We start from the raw sequence: 20,207 nt of genomic DNA on the forward strand, positions 1-20,207 counted from the left end.
GGGTTCCCCCCCCCCCCCGAACTTTAAGTATCTGATGAAAGGAGCTTAGGGGTCACACTTCATACTGTTTACCATGTAGCTTTCAGTTTGTTTCAATTTGTTTTTATTTATGCACCGAAAGGGATAGATTTTCTTCCTCCTTATTTTCATAGAGCTGCCTTTACTAAAAATAATAAGATTCCATTTCTGCCGGCCTTGCTTATCAAATTAGAGCCAAGCGTAATAAAATGGCTGTTGGACAAAGATTTTTAACAAGGTACCCAAACGTTATCATTTTCATAATATTATGCTCCACTAATACCTTTCTTCCAATATTTTCTCAAAAACTTATTTAAGCCATAAAGCCTTGCAAAGATTGCCCACGTTTTACAACACACAGTACACAAACTTTAATCTTATTTTACCTTTTTCTTTGCAAGTACTCATGCAGCTTCCAGTGTCTAGTAAATATTATGTCTTGTCACAGATAACCAGCCATTCAACTAATTGGAGATTTCTATTAAGATTTCCCCTAAATTCTCCCTTCCAGTAGCATTTATTCATCCAAATTCATCTCCCTGAAAATGAAGTCCTACACTTTCTCTGTATTATCAATTTCTGTAGGAGATACTGGTATCATTTTGGATTAAACAAGCAAAAAATCTTTTAAGTCTGCAGAATTTATTCAAACTGTAAGGCCTTGAAAGCACCTTCTTAAGCCATTGAAGACAAAACTCTCAATCTATTTTAGTGCTGCGGAATACATATTCCTCTCTTCCATCCATTTGTTTTGCTTCAATATCCATATTCAGTAAAAAAAACCAACAGGGATCACTGAATATTAGGAGAGAAACTGATTACCAAAGAAGGAACTTCATTTAAATTAATTTATAATGCATTTCCTATATAAAAACTTCAATATTTAGTTCTTTACCAGAGCATTAAACACAGAAAACACATTTCACATTCATACAGGTTTGTTCATGAGTCACCCGTACAACAAGAAACGAGATAAGGTGAGCACAAAACTAAACAAACATCCTTTCACCGGCTGTCTATCTGGTGCCTTCCATCCGCCGTGGCAAAGTTACATTATACCTGTGTCAGTTCTATCAACACTAATTAATCTAACAGTAACCTTCTCCTGAATCCTCCTTCAGTATTTTAAAGGTAACCGTTATCTCATAAATCAAAATCCTTGTCTGATTGTCCTGGAGGTCTGTATGTAATAAAATTCTGCTCATAGAAGTTGCCTGTGGGAGATGCTTCTTCCTTTATCTGTCCTTTTTATAAGTGAAGTTGGACCCAGTTTCTGACAATTCAATCTATGTGCCATTTAAGTCTACAGTCTAACAGTTTCATACGAACCACGCGGAGTTTCGACTCAGGGTCTTGGGTTTTTGCCCACCTCCACGTAGCAGAGGGAGTGAACTACTCCTCGAGCACATCTTGACACGGTCCCACAGCCCAGCCTACCGTAAAACAATCTCTATCAGCATACACTGGCAGACTGCACAGGTTTAAATCACACCAGGAAGCAGTCAGGACAGGTGGCTGCAAAAAATACAGGCTTCCAGGGAGCCAAAACCTGACTTTTTGGAACTAATTTTGTTTTAAGAAGTAAGCTTTCCCTGTCAGCCTTCAGGAACGTAGCTCACTTGAGAAAGACCTCTCAGAGGCACTGGCTGGCAGGACACTGTCAGATTGTTTCCAGTACTTTAGGTTTAAAACCATACAGGAATGGCATTTATAGTTTCATTGATTAAAAATAATTTTCCCTTCATTTAGGGAGACAATGTCTTTGCATCAAGATAATGGGATCTAGTGTCTAAAAAGTCAGCAATATATCCTTTTGCGAAAGTGAGTCTTGGGGAGAAAGGGCACAATTATTCAAAAAAGTGTTTGCAGGAAAGACTGAACAGTGTAACTGGCTGGAGATCTCTGCCTTGTTACAGATATTCAAGGAAGAAAGATGTGTGGAGGCAAGGAAATTGAGGACTGATGAGAACAGATAATGAGACCCAAGCCTATCACCTCTAGCTGAAGCCTGACCTAGGCTGAAAAGAAGCAGAAAGCCGAACTGCGATGAGCTGGGAAACAGAGGTCACCTCAGCCGATTCTGCTGAACACCCTCATCTCAAAACACATCAACAAGGCCCAGGAGGCCCCGAAAAGTCTGACCCGCCTCTCCGCCGGACACGAAACCTCCGATTAGGACAGGGGCCTTCTGATGGGCTACGCAGGTGATGCTTGGATGGCACATGTTGTTCGGAGAAAGGATTCCCACACCCGTTTTTTCTTCTTCCAGACTCGGCAAAAATGCTTCTTTCCACAAGTGGAAGTGTCTGAATGGGTGCTCCCTGCTTCACACCAACACTGCTCTCCCAATATGGGTAAGTTCAGCCAGCAGCACATTATCCTATTGATTTATTCATGCAAACACTCCACTGCAAGGGGTCACAGAAGCCATGATCCTACAGAAACAATACAAGACTGTGCCCATATAGAGCCATTGGCATGAAGGGGTGTATTTGCTTTCCACAGACAAGCCTGAGGATATTGATAAGGGTACAAGGCTTCTGCAGGGACAATAGGAAAGTTGGGGGGGTTATTTTTATTTTTTTGAAGACCTGAACTATGCAAAACCTCAAAAGTGATTTAACAAACAGAGTTTCGAAGAGCCAAACAGTGCCCAAAAAATGCTTTTAGATAAAGGTATTAAAAGGTCAGTGATTTTCAAAATAGGGATAGATTATTCTAACCTGCACTTCTACAAGGGAGCTACAAAGTATTTTGGAGCTTAAAATTAAAAACAAAACACACCCCCAAAGCTATTGCACCATCTTATAAAAAAAGCTAAGAGTTGCAAATTCAAAAGCAGTCCTGGCCTGCCTGCAGAACCACCAAACTCTTCCCAGTTCCACAGACCCGACACTAACAGGCAGGTAGCATCCTCCTGCCTGCTCCACAGCTTCAATAAATACTGCGCTGCGAGAGTAACGGTTCCTGCTCCAGCTAGCTAGAGCCTCACTGATGAGAAAATACACAAAGTACCTGCCGCCCTGGGTGGAGCAGACAAGCGCACTACCACATACAGAAGTAGCTTGCGTCTTTAGAGGGATGAAGCACATCTACAAACCCCGATTTCAATTCTAGTCTCAGCTTTCTCAGTCTTCTGGATGGCTCAAGACAGATAATGGCTTTCTTTTCCCCCTTACAATGGGGGGTGAGCCAATGATCTCTGGCCTTACACAAGTGCTACAACAAGTAAGGGTATCTTAGACATTCCCTCAATGAAGTCAAAGTTAAACATAACAAATGCACAAGCCGCTGTGCACTCAGTGTGATTTTTATGGCCCAGACGGTACCTGAAGATTTGATGGTAAGAAACAAATATTTTCCTTGTGAAGCACCACACTGGAAACGGAAGTAATGGATGCACTAAAGATCTTTAAAACAGCATTATTGCTGTGTTCTGGGTTAATCAGGCCCATACAATTTGGTACAGAATTAATAATCTAGGACTGTAGTAATAAAGTCTCACTTGGAGGCTGCATCTCTGCCTGGCATAGGCCCAGGCATGCACACTATGTCAGATTGCTGAAAAACCATGGGGAAGAAACAGAAATAGTCATCTTCCCTACCCAAGTGCCTCAGGCATTCTCTCCATCACACCAAACAAGGAGACACAACATCTCCCATCACAACTTTGCTGGATTTAGTGCAGGTACAAGACATTTTTCTGTGCTTTTTCAGTCATGCGGCAGCTAAGAGTTTCATTACAATAACATATCAAATTTCTATCACAATTAGCTTTATTTGCTCTTAGTTCTTGTTCCCAAAAGGCACACTAGATACTAAAATAGATAAGACTGGTCTAAAATAAAACATTAACTCTTATTGACTGAATAATTTTCTCATTGACAGTGAAACAAATGCAAACTACATAAAGTTAAACACTAATGACTTTTCTGTAAAACTTCTAGTAAATGAATATTGGTGCTGTTAATTGCTATTAATTCTAGCTTAGTTATAATTTGTGGTATAGGCAGTTGTAGTACTTTTCACCAAAAATGCATCAAACTCAGACATGCTCTGTTTCCTATTAATGTCATCTCTCGTAGAGCTGGGGGCACACACAGACTGGAGGCATCTGTTACACACTGAACAGGGCACTGCATGCTTCTCCGGTTCAGGCAGCCAGTGCGCGGGGGAAGGCTGCTGAGGGAAAAAAAAACAACCCACGTTTCAGTCTCACTGCGCCTCTTATCCCCTTTCAGCTCCACTGAGGATGCCAGAACGCCCTTGCCTTTGCACATCAGGAACATCAGGAGGATGAGACTGCTCTTGGTTATCATACTGGTAACAAAATATTTGGAAGCAGAAGAGAGAGGTGTATTCATGCCTTCTTCCTTTCTTCTTCTCATCGTGAGCAGGACTAGACATAGGCTAGTCCCCGCTCTACACAGTAATTTAAAATCAATATAATCACAGCGAACTTTGTCACCTCTGCTTCAGCTGAGTAGGTTTTTCATTCAGGTCCCTTGCCATTTTTCTCCCTGAAAATAAGTTCTTCAGTTTCTAGTCTGCCTTGAAATGAAATAAAGCCATCCTTGGCTTCAACACAGCACATAAGCAGTCTCTCAAGAAATGCAAGACACAGAGCAAACTTCCATCATCTGCACATCCCTACATTCAAACACAATGATTTCTATTAAATATTTAGGACTCAAATATTTATATACAGTCAATTAAATTGAGCATTACTTATCCTCCAGGGAATTCTTACCCTCCCTCAGCACAGAAGAGAGGACCAAAGTGCATTTTCTATACTTACTAATAACACAGTAACACCTAAGGCTATAAATAAATCCTTCCCACTAGATGCAAAGACCTTGGAAGCAAAACATACAAATCTAGTATAAAAGAAGATACAAAGATCTTGTTGCTAGCCAACACAAACAAATGACCGTCTCTGCCCCAAGGAGCTTACAGTGTAAGCTCCAAGAGACAGTAATGTGGGGAAAAAAAGAAAAGGTGAATGATGTAGGAGACCTTTTCCACAGATGTACCCTTCACTCTGGGATACAAGCAATTGGCAAGTCTGACAGGCTACAGAGTAATGCCCCAGGAAAGGAACAGTTACTAGTACCAGAAGATACTACCACCAGACCGTCGCTGTAGGTCCTAGTGGGAGGATTTACAGCTAGCATTTTGTACAGAAGAAATCACCAGCTAGACTTTGTTAATCGTGTTATCATGCTCACTAATTCATACATCTCTCCTACAGCAAAACCTTTTTATTACAGAATTTCAAAAACCAATACTTGAATTTTAAACTTTAATATGAACTTACATTTTAAAACATTAAATTATCCAGCGAAGCGGACGTGAACGTGAAAAAAGGCCATTTCCTCCATCATTTCATTAAATTTGAAAGTACTTATTTATTTTAATAAGTTGAGATGTCCATATGCCAGGAAATTAACATCAAAGAATGTTAAATATGCCCAGTATCACTTAAAAGCCTATGGAGTATTATGCATTTTCAAAAATAGCACAACTCAGCAAAACTACTTTCCCAGCAGTTACTTTTTAGTACAGTTTCCAATAGTACTTTGGGGGAAAAAAGCTGAAAATGTTTACCATACTCGGCACTCCAAATCACACAGAAATCATAAGATGCAATGTTGAATCACCTGCCCAGGCACCACACCACAACCACCTTCCCTAATTTAAAGGTCTTCTGTTAATGCCAAACAGATGGTTGTCTACCATGCACTCTTCCATGGGCTTCTGTGCAGACCTCCTTCACTGGCACATATGATCAAGACCACGGTCGGCCTCAAACAGAAAGGTTGCAAGGACTTGGACTGTTTCCCCTGAACAGTTATACTTCACTTAGCAGAACAGGACAGAATTGTGACTAATATTTTGATCACTTGAACTACCCAGACGTTCTCCAGTCTTAAGAACCCATCTGCTGAAATTGCAGGGACTTCCTCGCAGAAGCGGGACTTAACTGGCATGTAGTCTGACAAGCTACTCATGAGAACTTGCAATTTTGAATAGGGGCCCAAAATGGATTAGCCTGGTTTCCTAAGGAAACGGGCTTATGCACTTGGGCCTTCTATTGCATCTGGTCTACGAATTCCCCTTCCCTCCACCACCACTTTTGAACATGCTGGCTAACTGACCAAATCTGAGTTAAGTGGGTGATCTTACAGATGATACAGCATAGCCACCGGTTTTGGGAAGCGTAAGCGTCAACACACAACAGTGGCAGGGAGCACTACTGAAGGCCGTGAAAGAAGCTCAAAGCTTCTTAGGCATTGGAGACTCTTCACAGGAATATGAAGCACTTAGTTGCTCATAAAGCTACACAATTCTGGTTTTTTTTAACAGCAGAGAGAGGGGGAGCTCTTAGAACCTTCTCCAGCTCATAGTCCTCACCTCATTAAACCCTGCTTCAGCTATTCATGCATTTAACACCAAGCCATCTCTCAGATGGCTTGTACAAATTTAAGGTAGAGGTAACTTTTCTGTGTTTGCACTGAGAGCAATTAAGTCCTGTAGACATCTGGGGAGCTCTTGTGCAATATAAACAGTAACTGAACTACATACACCGAATCCTTCTTTACAAAAGTCACATCCAATTCTCTCTGCAAACTTATCTTCACATAGCAAATCCCCTTCCTCAGAGATCAGCATATGATAATACCATATCATGCAGATAAGTGTCTCAATTTCAAGTCTCCAGTGACAGAAATATAAATTAAAAACATGATCTGAAGTGCCACAGAAGCTTCCAAGTTGGAATCTATCTGAAAAGTTCATGTCACCTCTGGTTAGGAGCAGACTAGCATCTGGCATGTAAAATGGCTTTTCATACCCCAAGGGGCCAGAAGGCTTCAGCAGCAGCCTGAGCCCAGCAGCCTGAGACACACCACCACACCTCGGGAGCAGAAGACAGCATGTATAACTGAACGTGATCTAAACTCTCCGTGACTTCACTGCCGTCGTTACTTTAGGGTAAATCTTATTTTTGTACTTGAGAAATATATTCACACAAATGCAAAGCAAATCACATAACATTCAATTCTTCATTCTGAGTGCGTCCACTTACCGGTTTGTTCGTACAGGAGCTTAGCACGTGGGATTGACCCCAGTGCCCAAGGACCAGATGATGTGAAATACAGTAAAGGAGTCCTGTGAGGTCCTGATCCAGCACGGTACAAAAGCATTTAAGGGACCTTCGTCACCTCAGCTCTAGCTGTGAGTATATTACAGGCAAGTTGGGAAGGAGACAAGAGACAGTTGTTTCACTGTGCCACATAGGAAAAGCAACAGAAACTACAGTCCACATGCCAGTACTCATCACCTTCTGGCATTCAATTGCAGGGAGATTTCCTCTTCTGTTCATTTCTGAGGAAATTTATACACCAAGACAGTTGACTAAGTCTCAGAAGTGAGTCGGAAATGAAGAACCCCACGTGAAACAGCTCCTCCTGAGCTCTCTGGCAGCTGGACAACTTAGATGTAGGCCTGAATGCTCTAATTACAGCAAAATTAAAAAAAAAAGAGAGTACAGGCCAGCTTCAGAGACCTCAGTTCAGTCCTCTGCCCAGCCACACTTGGGTAATCTGAGACATGGCACCCAGACTCTCTGTGCCCTCCTGGTCTTTACAGCTGTGGTCACAACATGACCTTACCTTATAACAGCTATGCTAGGATAGATGTGGATCTGCGTACATGCTTGCAAGGCTGTAATCCTATAGCAGTGTGGAGCAAACATGCATGAAGTAAGACTGCATTCAAAGAAAAATGTAGGGGAGAAAGAGTTTACTTCAGCCACAGGTAGAACAGACTGGCTTAGGTTAAACTCAGCAGTACTGTTTGGAAGACAATAGGCAGGATTTTCTGTGAGATGGAGAAAGACAAAGGCCTAATACTCATGCTGGTCAAGGCAGTCCACTTAAGTATTTTTAAAGCATGTCTCAAAGGCATCTCACCCTACTGAGGGTTCAACTGTAAAGGACTCCATGAGTCAGCAACACCCACCAGTCTTTACTATGTCAGCTCAAGTTGCAATCCTCATATGTCTGCAACAGGGACATAGGGCTCCTAATTCTTCACAAATTAAATCAGTCATCTCACTAACTGTCCCGAAAACATTATCAACAGTCCCACTCACCTCACAACTGGGCAGTGTTAAGAGATGGGAGCAGGTGGGAACACATACGCAGGAAACATTCATTCAGGGTTCAACTGAATTAAACCCACTTGCTTTCCCAGCTCTACAAAACCAGAAGCTGGATACTCAGGTTCTCTCCGTAAGGCTTGACATTACCTTTATACCACAGAGCAACATACCTCTTCAACAAATCATTCCAGTGCCAATAGCCTCCCTCAGATAGGAAGGCTACAGAGATGACCCTTAAGAGTTCAGAGGAGAGTTAAAAACATTTCCAGAAAATCTGCTGTTTAAAGATGTAATTTATATGCACAGCTCTGCACTCCATTGCAGGATTTCATATTTATTTAATTTGATGGTTAAAAGTGTGCCCATCCAACTCTTTGGGCACACGCAGTCTTTAATAAAAAACTTTGTACTTTAGAGCCAAATGTTCAGTGCATTGAATAGGAAAAGAATGCCTTCTTACTCAGGCCCAACATTGTCCCAACCCCACAGGAAAAACCGAGAGCACCAAACCGACCGAGAGCTTCAACAAAGCAGCCAGCACAGGGAGAAGTTCAGTCTGCTGCTGAAGGAAGAATTAAACTCCATAACTGGATCACCTCCAGGAAGGCCTCCTGTTAGCTCGGGAGCTTCACAACACCTGTGCTACTGACATGGTCTCCCCCAAGAAGAGGCAGTCTCCAAGGCAACCAAGATCTCTTCAATTAGCATTTGATAAGGTTGGATATGTGGCCTAAGGAACCGTGCACAGCACTGAGACTTGGGCTGAATTTCCAACTCTGCTGTATGCCGTATGGGATATATCAAAGAAGTTACTTAAACTGCCCTGTCCTTCAATTCCCACCATGCAAACACATCTACCTCAGAGATATTACAAGAATTAGGACACCCTCAACGGCTAAACACTCACACTGCAGAACCAAAGGACCCCTCAGAACGTACATAGACGAGAGACTCTTTAATTCTACCTTTCTGTAATAGGCATATGACATTCAACACAGAAACAACCCATAGCACCTCTACGGCAGACACTGCCCCACTGGCAGCTGAGAAGGCGCTGGGTGGCAATGCCCTGCCAGCAGCCCACTGCAGCACTGCTTCTGCTCACCCTTCCCTTTGCAAAGGAACCCAGCGGGGCAGATGCATTCCTCTTGCAGGCAGGGGCTGCTTTTTCAAGGATCGTAGTGATTAAAATCTGCAAGTCTTCGAGGCCACGTTCTGCAAGATGGAGACACTTTCTGGGAAAGGGGAGAGATGGGGCAATTCCTGGGGCAGAGATACTGAAAAGAAGATTATCTTCTGAAGAGCGACTGGAATGACACAAAGCAGCCATCTGACATCGCAAAAATAATAGAAATAATTCTACATCTACTGCAGGACTGGCCTTGCTCAGCCCTTTCATACAAAGACTCCACTTACATCCTGCGACTAGAATTCTGATTCATTCCTTGATTATTTCATGCTTGGACTATTGCAATAATGTTTGTGCCAAGCTGCTACTTTTTTTTTTTTTTTTTGAACTCCACACTACAAGGCTATTCAGAGCTTCCCTGCTTGCTTTGTTGCTCACTGCAGTATCCTTGCTGTTCACATACTTTTTCCCCCATTATTTTTCTCCTATATGCATTCAGTTACATATGAAATCAAGACTGGAAGTTCAATGTATTACTGCAATCGTTCAAGAACCTCAAGGCCACAGACTCCAACCTTCTGTGTATTCTCCAGTCCATTTGCTGAGCTTGTATCACAGCTGCTACCCAAATACTCCATCTTTCTTTTGTATGTTTAAAATATAGGCGTTCCACATATTTTTATGTCTAAAGAGCTTGAAATATTGTATACTGTTGCCTATTTCAATGCCTAGAAATCAGCTAAATTGACAACTTCTTGCTGCACTTCAGCACACTTTCAGTTTTATGAAACAGTGCACTGGTTGTTGTCATTCCAGAGTTTTTCTACAAATGTCCCAGTGTTCACACTGAAAGAAAATGCAACAAAAAGCACAGTACGTTTAAAGAAGTGAGAGGTCCCCCCTCCCCAGCAAAAGCAGCTCTTTGTGCTTCCTCATTTCAACATAGATAGCCAGAGCTGTGCTTGCAGCAGTGCAAAGTAAAAATACTGTTGATGTAGTATTGGAACAACTGTATCTGAAGCTCTGAAGATTTCATCTAGCATCTGTTGTAGTTATTTTATGGTTTTTTGTAGTTATTTTATATGTTTGTGCTGTGGTAGGGAAAAGCTTCATGAAAGCATGAAAGTTGAGGGAACGTCTGGTTCTTTGCACCTCTTATATTTAAGCTTCTGAAAGCTGTTCATCTGCCAATGGTCTATCTACTCAAAAAGAGTAAAAAAAAAATTCAGTGCATTCAAAAAATCAGAGCTTTGCTTTAATGTATTTAAGTCATGAAAAACAATCAACTTCCAGAAAGAACCTTGCCAAAAAAAAGAAGAAAGGCAATTTCACCATAACCGTGTCCAACGCTTAAAAATTCAGTCAACCATTCCATTATAGACTGGATACCAGGATTGACTATGACAGTACTTGGAATAAACTGTAAGCGTGGCACACAAGAAAAGGTGGCAAGAAGAAGTAAACAGTATTAATGGTATTCAATAAGGAAATCGTGTCTGTGTCTAAGTAGAAACTAAATTACTATCTGAGGTTTTCTTAGCAGATTATTTAGAAACTTGCCAATAGACAAACAAAGTAAATGACAAGACTCTCAATCAGAGCTGTGTTCCCCAGCAAAATGGCTTAGTAAAATGATACAGACTACTTGGACTGCTTCTGGCAATTCTGGCTTTCCTTAGAGGACTGCTAATGTTAAATACTCAACACAAACATGTGATTGTGAATTCCTTATTCACACTAGCTTATGGTTAGGAAGATATATCCTGTTCTCAGGGATAGAACTCGAAAACTTATTTCTTCATCCTCCTAAAAAGAAAAGATACTATTTTTTATTTGTTACTTCACAATGCAGAATAGCTAAAGCAAGATAAAAAGCATTCGCCTCCCAGCAAGCACACATTTTGATACAGATTCTGCAGACAAGTACGTGTCTAGTGCACACTTGTACAGTACCTAGCTCATGGACATGAAGACTCATGACCCAGTACCGTCAGAATACAAACAATCAAAATATACAAATGGTATTTCCCTTTTATTTGAGAAAACACAAAGCAGTATACCACTTGCTTTAGCTGTGCACATTAAAAATCAGGGGTCATGCTTAGACTGTAACAGCAAACTCTGAAGCTATGGTTTTCCATGTTTCTCTTATGAAAAAGCGTAGCATTGATTTCTGGAACAACTGTTACTCTAATAAGATTGCACATAGAAACAAATGCATCACAGCTGGTTTCAGCAGGGTTCAGTGAAGACTACCATTCACCTCTGATGAATGCAGATTAAAATATTCAAAGCTTAGTTTACTGATCAGATCAGATATTAATAGGAATATTTTTCCTAGTTCTCTCAGCTTAGTTCCTCTTTAGAAAAAGTCTGCTTAAAAGGGTGAGGAAGGGAGAGCACCAGAACCTGCTCATTTTGACCAACCTGCATTTAACAGAGGTGATTACAGTGGAACGATAACTGTGCATGAGGTATGCCAGAGTTTTGGTCAATATCAAGATTTATTATTCTGAGGGACAGAAAGAGTGAAATACTGACCATGGCAAATAGGCCATTAGTTACCTCTCAGTTCAATAAGTCTTGATGCTTTCCTTACTATGTGCTGATTATTTCCTGTCCAATTCACATTAGCAGCTTATTTAATGAGAAAAATCTAAGCAAAGAGAGAAAAATTCACACATTTACAAAGGACATCACCAAGTTACATTTCATGACAGTTAACACCATTTGCTATTCTTTCAGGAAATAACCTTTACTGATCTTTCCTGTTTTAATGCCAGCAATTGCTTTTGAGAAGAACACTCAATTCTTATATTCACCACTAGTTATATTTTAAATAATAGCATCTTAAAGGACAGCAATAACTGCCTAAGTGTTGTAGGACAAAGCATTCACACACTGATAGTGTCCACTAGCATGACAGCACGGCCACGGTTCCTATTCTTAATGGACACTTTTCCCCACTCACAGGGTCATCCCTACTCTTGTGAAGCCTATTTTTCTCCTATTAACTTCTACTAATGTTCATGGTAGTTGCACAGAAGCTCAGAGAGAAAGGATCCAACGTTTTAGGCAGAAAAAACATCAGTAAGGGCATGCATAAAGAACGAAATAAGTAGTGCTAATAATTTCACACAGAAAATGAGATATCAAAGGTACAAAGAGAAAAGGGGTGCCTTGAATACACCATAAGATTAAAGAGAAAAAACAACTGTATGCACTTTCTACATAGGGTTCTCTTTACAAAGCCACGGCTAAATAAACAAGTAAAAAGAACACGTATACATCCTTGGCCAGTGTCTGCTTTTTTGTTCTCTGAGATGCCCAAATGGTTTTGATTACTTAAAAGAGAGCATTCCTTGAATTAGTCAGCTTGCAACACTACAGCTGATCAGCAGAACAGCCATCAAAAGAGCTGGGTACACCAGCCCTGCCAGTGCCAGCACCACGGCTCAACTGGGAAACTCCAGTGACAAATGCACCATCACCTACCGCATCCTGCCCCAAGACAGCGCAGCCTCCCATTCCATACCCATTGATCACACCTGTTAATACTGGGAATAATTAGACTTCACATCTGAAGACTCCAAGAGGATTTTCCCCGATTTGAGTTAACAGAGTAAGGAGCAATATTTCTCCATAGCCACTGCTGGTTTTCCACAGTATCATGCAATGATTGTCACATTAACTTTACATAGTCGTTTTTCAGAAAAACAGATATAGGTAGGTACGGGCCCTTCAGAGCTACTATCACTTCAGATATAAGCATCTGCAATCAGCATCTCGTACCATAATCTCCTCCTAAAGTCCTTACCCTCTCAATACCCATTTTTTGGGCTACTGGAGGGCAAAACAGGGTCTGCTCAGGTCACCAACAAAGAGTTCTCAGCACCGGCAGATGCAACACTTGACACTGAGAGGCATCTCTACATGTCTGGAATATTATGCTTTGTGAAGTAGCATACATTACACAAGGGAGGGCCAGTCAAAAAGCCCTGGATCTGGTAGACATTTCAGTTGCATATTTCTGTAGGATTTCTTTTCAAGTTTTTTTTGTTGTTTTTTTTTAAAAGCAGCTTATATATTTACCAAAATATTTCCATACTGATGACAAGGCATCTGAACTACTATCTGTCACTATTATGGGTATTATTAACATACTGAGTTCTGTGGCAATTATAAGGATGTGCTGAAAATCATTTCAAACTTGTCCATTCAGTCATTAGCCTAAGAGAAAAGATTATTATGGAAAGAAAAGGCTGCACTGAAGCACATACACTCAGGATCCACACCTACTTCTTGCCTTGACTGTGCTGCGCCTATTCCACATTCCTGTTACACTGCAAATAATGTAGCCAGTCGCAGTTTAGGAAGTCTTTGGCAAACCGTAAGACACGATCATGGAATAAATACTTTGCCAAAACATACACAAATACACACGCACAGAGAAATCTCCCTAGAAATGTAGTTTGAGCTTCCTGAAAAATCCTAAAAAGAACATCTAGGAGATCACAGTCTCTGTTCAGTTTTGCAGTTCCTATTTAAAGATAAGTTAGTCTTCTGTTTTCCGTGTTTGCTCACTTCTGAATTTGGTTTAAAGAGCTGCTAGCATAGACTTAACGAAGTTTCTTCTGAAAGGCTGATTGTGTTTCCTTCTGTCTTATTGACAGAACCCATTTAAAATGGGCCTTCTTCATTTAATTATCCAGTCTTTATTTTTGCAAGTTTTATTTCTGAACTGGAATAAATGTTATAGTCCGAATTGTGCCTGTAGACAACAGGCTTATTTCATAAGGCTTAAAAATCCTTTCCTTGACAATCAGTGAAGCGAGAGCTCTGTGGTACAGGCTCCGCGGCTTTGTCCAGGGCACATGCAGTACGAGCACAGGGCATGGAAGTTCACAGGGTCCTGTCGCAGGGACATTTAGGTGCGTAGGTGCCTTACACAAATGTTACAGACCTGAGGGCTGTCTGACTCCTGATCAATAATTCAAGTTTATCATCTCTAAACTCTTGTGCCTGAGAGGAGCAATATTACCAGCCAGGACATGGTAATGCTATAGATCACTCATAAAACCAGGAAAATTCCAGATCTCCAGAGTTTAAACCAGCTCCTGGACAGTTCACCCTCCACAAGAGCATGGAGCAGCAGAAGGGTTTGCTACAGGGTACAGAGGAATTACTCTAAAAGCATAGTATAGGACAGATGTATCCTGTGGAAGATAAAGACTTGAGGGCTTTCTACAAAACGGCTGTGCCCTTTTTCTACCCCCAGGGAGGAAAAACACAACTGGTTTTATTAAGCCCAAAAATACAGAAGCTCTGCAAGCAGGCAGGCACAGCCATAAACATAGAGAGGCCTCTGCTGCTATAAATCAGTACAGCTCAGCTGAAATCAATACAAAGCCTAATGTAGCCCCAGCAGAGACATGGGTGCTCTGGTCAATGTTGGGGTTCAACAGCTGGCTGTCCACTGATGGCTGGCAGAAGTTGTCCTCACCTTATTTGCTCTAGTTGGCAAATTCCCTTAGAATAAACTTCAGATTCACCAGCGCACAGTCTAGCATAACTTTCTTCCCTGCCCATAATTGCTGGGGCTGGCCCAGCAGATGTTGTACAACTAACCGTAGGGGAGCTGGCCTAACCATTTGAGGATAGGGAAGGGAAGCAGCCTACCGGATAATGTCTGTAAAAGAGCTTGGAAACCACTGACACAGGCTAATTGCTTACTGCAGAGTAAAGTTTCCAACCTCTGTAGGCTCATTTGATGTAAACTTCCTAGTCATGTCCAAAACCCTAGCAGCAGGACAAATGTTGTCAGTACATAAACTGCTTAGCCAAGCCCTGCTCAGGGTTCCTGGGAAATATTCTGGGGAATGAGGAAGCAAGGAGAAAGAAACAGGTAACATGATCATCCTCCTCACTGTGCTCAGCTAGAAACAAACATCTGTCTGGCATCTGGGCTCTGCCATCCACCATTTATTCCCATCTTCAACCTAAACACAGAAGCTAGGCATTTTCATTACCTCCGGTCCCCTCGGTGAGCAAATATGGACAAAAGACATCAGATAAGAGAGGCTGGACTGCCTGAAAATCCTGCATGGAGCTGGAAGGAACTGAATGAGGGGAGGAAAGAGAGAGAAACTCCTACATATAAAAAGCCATGACAAAGCAGCAGCCTGTAGAAACACCCAATTGCTAGCTTTCCCCACCTAATTGCTCATCTTAACTTCCTCCCTTTCTCAGGGAGATGCTGGCAATACTGGGACTCCTGCAGGACATAGCATCAACCCTGGAAAATTCCTTTAGAAATACCCATGTCTCCCAAGTCTCTACATGCTTTTGCATTTTCCCCTCTCAGACACAACCCAAATCGTTGCCTGCAACTCGGCATTCGCATTTAGCCCGTGGCCCTGCCCCTCCTGCTCCCAGGAACTCCATGTGGGGCTGGTTCGGCAGGACAGAGCCGCTCCTCCCTTGCAGGCAGAGACCGCAACGTGGCTCAGGAGGACACCAGATCTCCATCCACGTCCAGGATGGGCTTGCTCAGATGCAGTATATGCGCGACCCATCCAGCCAGGGCACACAGTACCTCGGTTGTTTGCTCACACCTGTATTTCGTGCCACTAAACCTTTGGCAAAGACCCACGTTTTTGCAGCTGGAACACTCAGTCCCAAACCACATACTCCTGGAATGGCATTTCAAGTCACTGTTCAAACAGTAGCCTGACAAAGCATCCTGAGAAAACGATATTATATCCTCTCTTCTGGTTTCTTGACAAGTGCTGGTAAATATATCATTCCCACCTTTTCCATCTCCTAATTTACTCCTTTTATCAGCAATAGTGACAAAAAGGTTCTAATTAGATAGCACTAATCAGGTAGAATGGCATGTGATTGACAGCTGAGAAGTCACTATCTGTTCTCTGAAAACAGATTGGCTATTTTCCTCATAAAAGCAGGAGATTTATCAACAGACAAAAGGATGCAAGGCCCCAAAAGGTAAGGTATAATTACACATCAGGACTATACATTTTATTTTGACATAAATCTAAAAGGATTCGTGGGTGGTAAAAGCTTTTTTGGAGGGGTGAACGAGTGATATTACTCATAAAGGAAGAACACCACCATCACAAAAATAGAATTAGGAAAACTGTCTATGCATAAACTGGTGTGTGGTAGGTTTGTGATTTTTTGTTGCTTTGTTTGTTTGGGGATTTTCTGGGTTTGGGTTTGGTTGGGTTTTGGGGTGGGTTTTTTGGGGGGTGGCAGGTGGTGTCCTTTCCCCTCATGCCCCCCCCCCCTTTTTTTTTTAAACCAGGACAGGTTAAAAAAAAAAAAGTCCAGCAACTCAAGCAAAGAGTTTTGACACATATGACAACAGAATAATTCCACTAGTGTTCTACTTTTTTAAAAACATTTTCATTTAACCATCTGCAATGAATATTCCAAATGTATTTTTCAGTAACAGAAACAAAATAAACCTGCCAAGTGACACTTAACTTGCAATATTTTACACAAGACAGCAGATAGGAACAGGCCATTCATTCCAACAGACAATTTTTTCCTTTATTTGCTTATTTCTACTCTTCGTAAGTTTGCGGGGTTAAAAACTAAAAAAGCTATTTTAAGCTGCAATATGGAAGTATATCTTGTGGCAATATTTGTCCATCTGATAATCTCAAAGTTCAAAGAAGAGTGATCATTTGTCCTACATTACTAAAATGTTTAGATTTATTTTACTTGCGTGACCTCATTTGCAAATGAGATAGCTTGTATTTTGAGATCTAACAGAGAAAACTTCTGACATGTGGTGTTTTGTGTATTAATGGAATTAACTCTAAGCTTACCTATAATCATTCATTTCCAATGAAATTTACAGTCTATATAAAAGAGAGGAGTTGGCAGTCAAAGAATTAACATTTGCCTGTTTATCTGGTATCAGTATTCAGACTTCTTAGAAAGTAATATTTTTCCTTTAGCTAAAACTAGGCCTGCACAACATTCCTCTTGGACAAGCACCAAATGTTTGAAATGCATCTCAGATCTTCCGAAAAAGCACGCACAAGTTCATTATAAAACTTTTTAGATATTAGACATTTTTCCATAGAGTCAACAATAGCTATTAACATGATTTCAAGTTGTTGGGTTTTTAAACAAATTCAAATACAGATCTGGAATTTTCTAGAGCTGAACAAACCATCAAACCATATGTCAAAGACATCATTCTGAAGTATATTTTGATTTGTGGCATTTCAGAACTGTGCAGACACATCAGGTTTTCTGTAAGACTTATAAGTGCAGTGGGACAAAATAAAATATCCTCCCAATATCCTACCTTCCCAGCATCACACAACCTGGTGTGAAGCTGCACTGACAGGTCTCATTTGTCGTCATTATACACTACCGCATGCACAGAAAGAAATAATTGTAAAATTCCTAGGTTTGTTTTTTTTTTTTTACCTGGATGTATACGTGGATGCTTACAGTATTCCTAGAAGGCTTGACAGGGTAAGCAAATGGTGAGCTTGGGCTTGAACAGGGAGAGTAAAGAAATGTTTGTGGAAGTATGCCTTTTTAAGGGTGTGTTAAGAAACTAAAAGAAGACTGAGAGAAGGAGCAGAGTAATAAGGCAAATCCTGCAGGTAAATGGCAGGAATGCAAGAAAGGAGAGGATGTGTGCAGAGGGAGTTTGCAAGGAAGTCAGCAGAAGAGAATACATTGTAAAACTAATTTAAACTATTTCTGAGCATAGTAGTAACAAAAAGCAAGTAAACAATTTGATGTTGGAGGTATTTCATGTTCCAGTCCTCCAAAGTCGTCAACTCACCCGAGTATGCCCAGTAAGGATCCCCCGAAGCCTTTCGCCTCCGTATCTGCACAGAACTACCATGTCTGTTTTCATGCAGAGAGCCAACATAACCTTCAGTCAGAGCTGGGAAGAGAAGACGCAAGAATCATTAGGATAGTGATGTTTACTCCCTGGAGTTTACACTGTGAAGCTTAAATCATTGCTAGGCAGAGACTACAAACTTGGCATCGCTTAAAAAAAAAATAAAATTTAACAAGCATGTTCTTCACCCATGAAAACCCACCATCCAAAAGATGATTCACACAAGCCAGGACTCACTGATGACATTATTCTGATCTGGCACATGCCTGCATAACTCCAGTAATTTCCATAAGGAAAGTCTGATATACACAAGTAAACAAGTATGAGCCATGACATATGACCAAACATTCTCTGTCTAGACCCAAAAGACAGCTTACTTTGCTAGTGACTACAAAACTACTAATTATAATTCAACACAAAAATTATCAAGATCCTTAAAAGAATACAGATGCAAGCATGTGGAACATGCCAGTCCAGTGTTATCCTGGTTATCACAATTGCACCTATTTCAAACCACATCTGAAAATCCCATGTAGAACAGTTTCACTCAGGACCGAATGAATCTCTTCCATGTACAGCCTGCAGACCTGAGCCCACAGCGCACTGGGTAACAGTCTCAACACAAGCAAGACTCGAGTAACATCACCTCATATGATTCACTCAAGCAAGGCAGACATGTAGCACTGCCTTCTAGCCAGAGGAAGGTTGCGTATGTCAGACAAAATACTCAGCATGCAATACCAATGCCTTACGACATGAAAGGGAGAGGCCAATAATGAAAAAAATCTTTGTAAAACTTCACAAGCTAGAAGGAATTTTTCATCAACCAAAACAGAACAGAATGCATCCTACATTGCATCTCAGGATTTTTCTTTTATACCTCAAACAGCACTTTTTTTTTCTTGTAAAGGAATGCATAGCTTCCACAAGGACATGGGTTGTTTAGGGTTTTTATGTGCAAATTTTGCTTATTGTTTCTATGTATCTGACCGAACCAAACTGGAGGTGTGTGAATTCACAAATGTCAGTGATAAGTCAACTACCCTTCTCAGAGCACCACAGCCAAAAACTTTTGTGCTATAATAAATGCACACAAACAAAGACCCCTTAGATCCACAGAAACAGAATGTAAAGACCAAGTATGCACCAACTGGCTCCATAGAATTTTAAGTCCAACTGAACGCAAACCACTTATTTGATCAGTAAGAAACCAGCTGAATAATTCAAATTAAAACTTCATCAAACCATGTAAAGCACTGCTACCCGTATGCAGTCACCAAGCGCTGCATTCCCTTCTATTCCCAGGCCAGTTACAGCCGGGCTGAAACAAAGCTTGTAACAGGACTTTATTGAACATTAAGCACCAGTAAGTCAGAATTTGGCCTCCTTTCCCTTTAGAAAAGCTTCTGGGTGACACCCCCTTTGTACCACAGTAGCAGAGAGCATGCTATGCCCAAGAGCTATCCAGGTATGCTAAACAGCTCTACAGACAACCTTCACTCTGCAACGTGGATCATGGATTTCTGTAGATTTTGGAATCCTGAAGGGGTAGGAGAAGTCATGCTATCTCAGGAAAGGCATTACAGGTTTGGCCCTACCAAATTTTTTCTTGTGCGAGCAAAGGTACTAATTGTGCAATTTATTATGAGCCTCTAATTTGAATGAGTTTTGCAGATTTCTTGGCAAATTTCTAAATGCTATTTCACTCCAGGCTGTGAACTAGAAACCCTGGAACACACCATGCTACCAGGATTTGTAGGCAACACTGTATCACATACCTTATTTTCCTCTTCTGATTTACCCTAACAGGTCTAAGTGGTTGGGAGGCAACAGGCAGTCATTTCAACAGGAAAGAACAGGTAAGGGATGTGGAGACCCAAACCCTCTTGGGGGGGGGGGGGGGGGGGAAGCCAAAACCCCCCAAAACCCCCAAACAAAACAACCAAAAAAACTGAGCAAAGATCAGAGACCATGAAAATCCCAAAGAAGAGAACATAGAA

General features: G+C 41.2%; 1 protein-coding gene across 1 annotated transcript in view; it reads right to left on the reverse strand.

Annotated features, from left to right (window-relative positions):
- PTPRG (protein tyrosine phosphatase, receptor type, G) overlaps positions 1–20,207 on the reverse strand; it is a 412,490-nt gene that overhangs the window by 300,128 nt on the left and 92,155 nt on the right. Inside the window, exon 2 of the mRNA XM_010571016.1 lies at positions 18,145–18,249. Within this exon, the coding sequence (XP_010569318.1) occupies positions 18,145–18,249 (105 nt within the window). The remainder of the gene's footprint in view (positions 1–18,144; positions 18,250–20,207) is intronic.

This window comes from Haliaeetus leucocephalus, unplaced genomic scaffold (genome assembly GCF_000737465.1).
Source record: "Haliaeetus leucocephalus isolate CR32 unplaced genomic scaffold, Haliaeetus_leucocephalus-4.0 Scaffold2, whole genome shotgun sequence".
Lineage (NCBI taxonomy): Eukaryota > Metazoa > Chordata > Aves > Accipitriformes > Accipitridae > Haliaeetus > Haliaeetus leucocephalus.